Below are 9,739 nucleotides of genomic sequence, written 5' to 3'. Positions count from 1 at the left end.
CTCGCCTCAGGAAGGTTGAAGTGCACTCTTCAATCTTCTCTCTTGTCTCTGCTCCAAACCATCAGCTAATTTGCTAAGGTTCTGTCCTTTCAGCCTCCTTCTGGACGGGAGCTTCTGTAAAAAGCTGGCTGCAGTTCGCCATCTTGGCTCCGCCCCCCCATTTTTAAACATTTATAAGCATCTATGCCTTATTTATGCTAACAAAAATATGAGATTACATAAGTAAATGCTCAAAAATTAATGGGAATTTTCAAAGAAATAATTATACGTGTATGCAATAATACACAACAGAGTAGCAATCAGTATTATAGTTAAATGCATATAAAAAGTGAAAACTAATATCTCAAGCTCTATAAAAACAACAAAAATGAGAAATTTTTGCTTATTAACCAAAATTCTGGGATGTAGCCGAAGTGGAATAAAGAGATAAATTTATAGATCTAGAAAGAAATAAGCATGCTGTTCGTGTTTAAAGATAAGTAAGTTATAAAGACATAATCAGCATCACATGGTTTAGAAAACATGAAAATGAAAAATCCATCCAAGAACTTATTAATTACATGAGACATAAAAGTAAATGCTGACACCTATAATCAAGAAAAAATAAAGTTGCAAAGGTAAAAGAGGAAGGGACTATAACAGCATAAAGGGAATAAGAAACAAAATGACTACCAGTCATAATTGTTGAATAATAAATTTTAAAAGCTCAATCAATAATCTCCCCCAAATGAAAAAAATTATTAAAATTTAATCAAGATAGGAAAAAATTTCATAGAACAATCATCAGAGCAAAACAAAACTGGTAAGTTATAACAAAATAACTTCTCTAAACAAATTCCCTGGAGCCAGATGGTTTTATGATGAAAACTATAAATTTTCAGGGTATCTAGGGCATTAATTTTCCCACATCACAAACACAGATGAAATATTAGCCAATTCATTCTTTGAAGCTGAGATTATCCTATTAATAAAATATGAATAGAGTCAATATACAGGAAAACTACAGACTTAGCTTAACCTAGCCCACTCTTGAATACAGAGCAGAAATTCTGATATAGCCCTTATAGCTATAGAGATCAGTACTATATTTCCCTCTGGTCACAGCAAGTTACCCCAGTGCTGAGAAGGGAGACAGAAAAGCTATGAGAATTCACCATACCAATAACATCAGAACAAGGGAAGGGCCTAAACTCGGTGTTTAAATTAACAGCAGAATTAAGTGACTTGATACAACCAATGATATTTAACTATTTTAGACATGCTGAGTTGTATTATTATGCAACACATGAAAGAAAGGAGGCAAATACATTGTCAAGGGGAGATGATGTAAAGAAACTCTTCCTGGTCACTACCTGTCTACCTGACTATAATCTGGATCTCAGGCTGATACTTTATTTACACAGGAATGTGTAGTTTGTAAAACTTTCAAATGTCAAGGGGCTTTCCTACCCATTGTTCACCTTTTCTCATTTCACATATGAGGAAACTGAGGTCAGAGATTTTCAGTGCTTGCCTAAAATCATCACTTTTAGAAGAAATTAAAAAGGACATGTATACTAAAGACTTTATATTTGCATGTTGACTTTTTATGGATTGCTTATAATTTAGCAGTTTAGAATAAATTGTCAAATATTTAATATCCTTTCACTTAAGATGATCCCAGGAGATAGATATTTTATGATTTGATACAATGCAAGGCATTTAGAGAAACATGTTAACTGTTACCTTCTTGCAGACTCTGGGATAGATAGAGAATGGGGTCCCTCAGCCCAGCCAAAGAGACTGAACCAGGTCTGAGCTGCATTTACAACCTTCTCGAAGAAGGTATATGTCTCTGTTCCATCTTGAGGAGTAAAGAATTGTTGGTTTGGCTCCTCTTTTTCCACATAGCTATCATCTTTCTTCGATGTTTCACTTTCATCCAATCCCAAATTTTCAGATATTATTTCCATTCCTAAAATTCACGTTTGTAAAAATGAATTACTTGACCAATAGAGTTAAATAGTTTGTCAGAAATTGTCATTTATATATAAACAAATAGAACGCATTCTACAAATTATTCTATGCTTTTAGAGAAATTCTGAGTCAATTTGCTGTATCTTTGTTTTAAAAATAGATGAATAGATGAATAAAGAAAGCAGATTCATTTTTTTCCTTGCCATTATGGTGTGCAAAAACATTCCCCAAAGTGGAATCTTTCATTTTTAATTACATTAGTACATGTATTGACAATACTTCAGCATTACTTATTAGACAAAATTCAACCTTAGCTGAAAAAAGAACATTTTATCATAAGGACCTTTGCACTAGCCTGTTTATCCCAGCTCAATTTACAATCACCAAAATGTGAAAACAACCTAAATGCCCACCAACCCAGGAATGGATTAGCAAGTTATGGTATATGTATACCATAGAATACTATTTTTTTTTTGGAATACTATTCAGTCATAAAAAGATGGAGACTTCACATCTTTTTTATTAACCTGGAAGGAGGTGGAAAACATTCTTCTTAGTAAAGCATCATAACAATTGAGCAGCAAAAATACAATGTACTCAATTCTAATATGAAGCCAGTAGATGATTTAATGCATAGCCATATAAGAGAAAAACTAATCAATTAAAGTTGGGGGATGGGAGAAGGAGAAAGTGGGGAAAAGAGAGGAGGGAGGGGGATTGGGGTTTACAGTATATGGCATACCTCTTGGGGTTGGGACACAATTATTAGAGGGACTTTACCTAACAAATGCAATCAATGTAACCTAATTCTTTGTACCCACAATTAACATGAATCAATAAAAAAACTAAAAATATTATAGATACAAAATATTGGCTTTATATTGAAAATGACTTTCTATCCAAAGCAAGCATATTAATAAAATGTTTCTCAGTTAAGGCAATTTTTGAAAATATAAAATAGTTTCATCTTTTTTTGTTAAAAAATATTTGCTATATAATTGCACCCACACACTATTTTTTTCTTTGAGACAGATGTCACCCTCTGCAGAGTGCTGTGGTGTCACAGCTGACAGCAACTTCAAACTCTTGGGCTTAAGTGATTCTTTTGCCTCAGCCTCCCAAGTAGCTGGGACTACAGGCGCCCGCTACAATGCCTGGCTATTTTTTTGTTGCAGCTGTCATTGTTGTTTTGCAGGCTCAGGCTGGGTTAGAACCCCCCTGCCTCAGTGTATGTGGTTAGCACCCTACACACTGAGCTATGGGTGCCGAGCCCCTGCACACTATTTATAAAAATCGGTCTATTCAAAAACAGGAAAACATTTAGTATTATCCATATCCAGAGAAAGAAATATGTAAATAGTTAATTGAAAATAATAGTATAAAACTCTCATATTTATCTGTGTTCATCTCTTTCTAAGATGGGAAATGAGTTAGATAATGAGTATAAAAATCCCTTAGTTCTGCAGTTCCTGAACTGTGCACAGAGAGTGCTTGGGATGTCACAGTAAATTTACAGGGGCTCCATAGGACATTTAACATTTTAGTTAAATATCACTGGGACATCTGCTGGACAATACATGGGCTTAGATTTTTATTCCAAACACACTTAATAAATGGAAGTATGTGGTACATCTTTTGGCCTAGGGAAAAAATATTGACTTTCGAGATACTAATGGTGCTGTGAACCATGAACTTTACAGAACCTCTGCTATTGATCATTGAAGAAAACTCCCAAAACATATGACCTCCTATGACTAATGATAAATTTATGGATTTCTTCGTCTCTTTATTGTTATCCTAAAAAGTCTAACTTTTAAATTAAATAATATTAAGAAGATCATGCTATGGACGGGGTTTGGGAGGTACATTATGTATTTGCCACATACCAATGTATAAGTTTTCCTTTGCAGGGTCAAGGTCACAAAATTTAGTAGAGGTGGATGGCTTTTTAGGTGAAGGTGATCTAGCATCCTGGTGGGACAGCAAAACATCTCTAGTCTTCAGAGGACTTCCATTTTTATCTACTAATGATACATTGAGTCACGGTAAGTTAAATACACATTCATGGATTTCCTTATCAAATTATTTAACCTGAATCTATCTAATCTATCTATACCTGTATCTATCTACCTATCTATCTGTAAATACACATGACACTGTAAAATAAAAAGTCTAAACTTCCATTACACATCAAATAAAAACAGAGAAAAAAACATGATATGGTTTTCTAAATTAAAAAAATTGATAAAGCAATTATTATGGCACACAAAAGTTATTGGAAAATGAAAAATGTTCAACTTTAGCATGAACAATAAAGAATATGTAAAATATTTCAAATATTTCTACACTAATATATTTGAAATTATTATATAGGGTGCTCATGATAAGATATAAGAAAAAAATCACCAACAAAAGTAATTTCTTCCTAGAGATAATTCTCTGTAATCGTGTGCTATATGCTGATACCATTTTGCACAGATTTCAATTTGTATTCCAGTTAGAGATGCTGTATATACATTAAAGTTTGCTACAACATGTATTTGAGTACAACAAAAGGCAGTGGTGATCAAGAAAAACTAGTAGACATGACCTACGGCCGAGCATCTATACATATGAATATATACATATATGTATGTATTCATAGTCTAATTCCATCAGAATAGAATACATATATTCTATAGAATACATATATTCATATATATAATATATACATACATGTATATATTCATATATATACATACATACATATGAATACATACATATATATACATATGTATGTATTCATAGTCTAATTCTGTCAGAAAAGCATAACCTGGTCACTTAGAAAAGCCTGATTTGAAAGCTTGACACTACCTACCACTCCTGACAAGGTAAACTATGGGTATATTACACAAATTATCTGAAACACTGTTTATCTATAAAATTAAATCAATGTTTCTGGGCTCATGAGTTTATGGTAAGGATTTCTTTAAAGGAAATAACAAATATAAATAAGCAGAATATGCAAAGTTTCTCTATTCTTTCAGTACAAAGTGATTCAGAATTTGCCAGAAAATCTTTACCCAACAGGTGTGCGTATTCCCAGAATGCTATATCACTAACAGACTTCATAGAGGATGACTGTTCTTAGTTTATCTCACAATTTCTCATGCAGCAATTCCCAGCTGGTCAACTGACCACTCTTTGTCCCACTTTAATTCTAACTCTGCAGACAACTGCTCCCTTTCTAAATCACTGAAACTCAAAACCCATAGAAGGTTCTCACTAGTACAGATTAAAAGACTTAGCAGTGTGGTTCTGTACTTAGATTTTCTGCCTCATGTCTTTCACCATACTCTCAAACTATTATACTTCCCTTTTCCCAATTCAACCTGTTCAAGATCATCACTTTTCAAGCTTCACACAGATATGTCATCTCTTCTGTATAACCATTACACATCCCCAACATCAGCATTAATACCTGCTACACCCCTATATGCTCAACACTTCAGCTAACTCATATACCGCTCTTAAGTCAGTTTTCTTTGTATCAATTTATTTGTCTTCCACTAGGTTGTCAACTTTTGAACTTAAGAGACACTGTCATATAGTACTTTCAATGATTCATGGAGCTTTTGGCAATGGCTGGTGTTTAACAGAAGTCTGTTAATTTTAAATTCACTTTATTTATAGATGTTAGCCTTGCATAAAAAGAACCTGTACAGTGAGAGTTAGAGAGAAATCAGCCGTATGTAACTTACCATTGTTTAAAGTAATTTTATAGTCATCCAGATGAATTGCCATATATGGGTAAATAGTAAGGAGACAGTTTTCTGCCGTGGCAGTAACTGGAAGTGAAAACCTAAAAGTGAAAACATTATATTTTAATAAAATACTATTTCCAGATGCAATAAGTGGAATGAAAATTTTTAAGTATCCCAGATGGCTTTAATGATGAAGAAATGAATTATTCATCATTTTTTTCATTTAACTTAGTTTGTTAGTCTACTTTCTGTCCTAATGGTTTTAAAATATTTACTTTTAAAAATTTTAAGAGGCTCGGCGCCTATAGCTCAACCGGCTAGGGCGCCAGCCATGTACACCTAAGGTGGCGGGTTCGAATCCCCAGCCCGGACCCGCCAAAACAGCAATGACGGCTGCAACCAAAAAAAATAGCCGGGCGTTGTGGCGGGCGCCTGTGGTCCCAGCTACTTGGGAGGCAGAGGCAGGAGACTCGCTTGAGCCCAGGAGTTGGAGGTTGCTGTGAGCTGTAATGCCATGGCACTCTACCCAGGGGGACAGCTTGAGGCTCTGTCTCAAAAAAAAAAAAAAAAAAAAAAATTTTAAGAGAGATTGCAAATTTCACTGTCAAGTGTGTTCTAGAATATATCCTGTAACTGTGCTGGTTCAAAAACACAGATTTAGGAAATTTTGCAGTTGAGGGTAATTTACTCATATTCTTCTATAAAATCCTTGGCAAATAATATCTACACCTGGATGACATTACTATGAAGACACTACCATAACTCAGCAACACTCAAAACTCAGCAACAGCCCCTTTCATGTCTAGAGAGCTGTAAGCTTAGAAGTTCTGCTCCACAGCAACACAGAATGAAATCTACAATCCATTATAGGCCTTCGAATTTTTAAGTACAGTCATTATTTTTTTGCTAAGGATTTTTTATGTAAGGCAAACATCTTACTACACTGACCTCCATCAGGGAACGGCCCTGGGCTTGTCCAAAATCTTAGGCAAAGTACACATAGATTGCCTACAATAGATATAAGCTAAAAGATGAAAAACAATAAATGAGTCCAATTTATTTAATAGAAATTCTGAAGTGAAAGATAAGCCCTTGAGGAATTTCTTGCTGGAAGAGCTTATTTATCTCAATGAGATCAGAAATGGAATGCCTACAGAAAGAAAGGCAAGGACAAGGACAGTCTTGGAGAGTTGTGAAGAGGAGGAGGATCTCCTAATATTCATAATGGGAAACTAGATAAGGAGTTAACAAGCTCCCAGTAAAAGGATTTGCCAAAAAAGGATTTGCCACTATAAAGATTCTGGGGAATGCTCATGATCTTGGTTCCTTGTTTATCTAGGTTCATGGAAAAGCCTTTTGCTGCCTGTAAAGTTTCTAAATTAGCTGCAGTGGCTCTGCTGTATCACAAACCAACTGAGAGTTGAAATGAAGTTTTGTGGAAGATAAGATATTAAGAAAATTTTTAGAAAAAAGGTGAGGATTTCCAGGCAAGAGCAAACAACTGTCAAGGCTGGAAAATGTACACATGTGCACATGTATACACACACACAAAACAAAAAAGAAAACCATGAAATGCATCATCTTTACTCCCTCTAAAGAATATTTTCAAGTCTTCTTATCATTCTGTTTGCTGACCAAACTTCATCACATTGGCACAATGAAGTCTGCCCATGTCTTCCTAGTGGCAATTGTACCTCTAGCCCCAAGCCATTTAGTTCACAAAGTATTTAGTGAAAGTATAATATTTCTTTTCTCACTTTGTAAATGTAGTCTGAGCCTACGTCAGTCCTTTATTGGTGACCTCAAAGATGCACACCAGGCAATTCTTTGGGCAAAGTGTGAATTTGTTTAGTGAAGTGAAATACAATTCAACTTTTGTGAACAAGGTCAATAATGTAGAAAAAGGTAGAATGCCTTTCGGGACAGAGGCATGGAGTTCAGTTCTTGAAAGCAGCCTAAAGCAGTGTCATTAAGTTTTTGCACTCTGTGCTAAATATGGTGACACTTTGCTTTCAATGTAACATTCTTGGACTATCTCCTTCTTTTCTAATTCCAAATATATAAATCAAGTTTTAATGACAAATACACAAAATAATAATAGTCCAACTAAAAGTTAATAAACAAGCACATAGAGAACATACACGGCCACCAATCTGGTACACAATTCACTCTAATGTTACTTCTCATTGTAAACCTTTTTAACAAACTTTATAGCACTACACTTTAGCCTCTTGTCATTTGGTTAGTCAAATCATTTCAGAGATTATTATAAAAATGGGATTTCTGGTCCTACAAGGTAAGACATCCAGAAACATGGATTCACCAAGATGCATCTGAATTTCCCTGACTGTGTTAAAGCAACGAATAGCAAAACCATGTTATTGGGAAATCACTACATAGATGAACTTCAAATTAATACTTATTCAGCATTTCCTTTGGTTAGTTCCTATCCAGTCACTCCATAATAATGAACTCCTTGAACTGCTCATAACAATTAGAACAGCTTCTGCTTTATTTCCATCTTAAAGACAGGAAAGTGAGAGGCTCAGAAGTACAGATATCAAAGCTGGGATTTGACCTTAGCCAGCAATACTCCAGACTAGTATATGCTGGCAATCACTGTTATGCTGTTTCTTGTGACAGCAAACTTGCATTTGAAACTTAAAAAAAAAAAAAAAAAAACCTTATGACCAAAGTCATTACATTACATATCTCTCTCTCCTTTTAACATTTTAAAATGATGCAAAATATAAACCTATCATTCTTCAATGTCAGATACAAAGGAATCTATGTTTAAATATCTTACCAGTTACTTCTGTCATCACAAAAAAGAAGATTGGTGAAAAATGACACAGGTTTAGAAGAACTAAAACTTAATCGGCAAGGAATCATATCGTTAACTCCACTGTGAGCGCCTGTGATAATTTTCCCTTTTGGGAACTTCATAGAAAAAGGATAAATTTCTTCACCGTCAAGAAGTCTTGCCGTAGGGATTTGAAGATGTAGACCAGAGTTTCTGTTTAAAATTTAAAAAAAAATAGCTCAAAATATCTGCAAGTAATTGAATTTAAATGTGTAGTTATTTTTGAATCATCAGAAAAATTAAAACAAATATTTACAATATTAAGCCCAATTATTAAAGGCATTTTTATAAAATCTCCTATTTTTCCAGTCACAATATGAGATTGGTAGTATATTAATTTAACCAAGAACCACTTGAGAGGACAAAACGTTCTTTTATTTCTGTAAGGATTTAAAAGGAGAATTATAACACCCAATTAAATTTAATGTTTTTTTAACCACAACCATGATACAAACACTATTGTTTTAAATGTATTCTGACATGAATTTATCAAAAATTGTAATTTTAAAAGGAATACATTTAATACACATATACAAAATAATACTAACAGATGCATGTATATGTAGAATTTTAAATTTTGGAGTATACTGTAAAGTACTTAAATACATACATCATGTTTTTTTAATCATTACTATTCAAAAATTCCACTCATGTTCACATATTTCATTATTCATCTATAATTTATTTAGCTAATCTAAAATGTTTCCTATTTTTAACAATCTGTATTATTTACTTTAAAACTGAATTCTGCTTATAATTTTTAGAGATCAATAAATATTTAACCATATTGCTTTATTTTATGATATATATATATACACATATATAGGAATCAATTGCAAATAAGAAGCATTAGCAAATGGGAATAATATTCTCTTCATATTTTCATCAGTATGAGGATTATTTAGCTAATTATTGAGAAGAAGTAAAGGAAGATATCAGTTTAGGTAAGTTAAACATATATAGTGCATTGCAGAAAAACATGGAAACGTAATATAGGCTCTTCTTCATGAAATTATGAAAGAGAACTTTCCAGACATGCCAAGAGATTCTGAAATTCAGATAGCAGATAGCTTCAGAACTCCAGCACGACTCAACCCAAACAAGACTTCCCCTAGACACATCATAATTAACTTCACTAAAGTTAAGATGAAAGAGAAAATTTTGAAAGCAGTTAGAC

The 9,739-nt window shown here is 33.6% G+C and overlaps 1 protein-coding gene across 1 annotated transcript in view; it reads right to left on the bottom strand.

Annotated features, from left to right (window-relative positions):
- The window catches only part of CFAP47 (cilia and flagella associated protein 47), a 296,774-nt gene that overhangs the window by 202,380 nt on the left and 84,655 nt on the right, over nucleotides 1-9,739 (bottom strand). Inside the window, exons 26-29 of the mRNA XM_012807582.2 lie at nucleotides 8,506-8,715; nucleotides 5,697-5,797; nucleotides 3,843-3,977; nucleotides 1,726-1,954 (exon numbers count right to left, since the gene is read on the bottom strand). Coding sequence (XP_012663036.2) covers nucleotides 1,726-1,954; nucleotides 3,843-3,977; nucleotides 5,697-5,797; nucleotides 8,506-8,715 — 675 coding nt within the window. The remainder of the gene's footprint in view (nucleotides 1-1,725; nucleotides 1,955-3,842; nucleotides 3,978-5,696; nucleotides 5,798-8,505; nucleotides 8,716-9,739) is intronic.

This window comes from Otolemur garnettii, unplaced genomic scaffold, assembly GCF_000181295.1.
Source record: "Otolemur garnettii isolate 467f Iridium unplaced genomic scaffold, OtoGar3 scaffold00072, whole genome shotgun sequence".
Classification (NCBI taxonomy): domain Eukaryota; kingdom Metazoa; phylum Chordata; class Mammalia; order Primates; family Galagidae; genus Otolemur; species Otolemur garnettii.
Note: the sequence above shows the minus strand (reverse complement) of the source record. Positions and strands in the feature narration are given on the sequence as shown.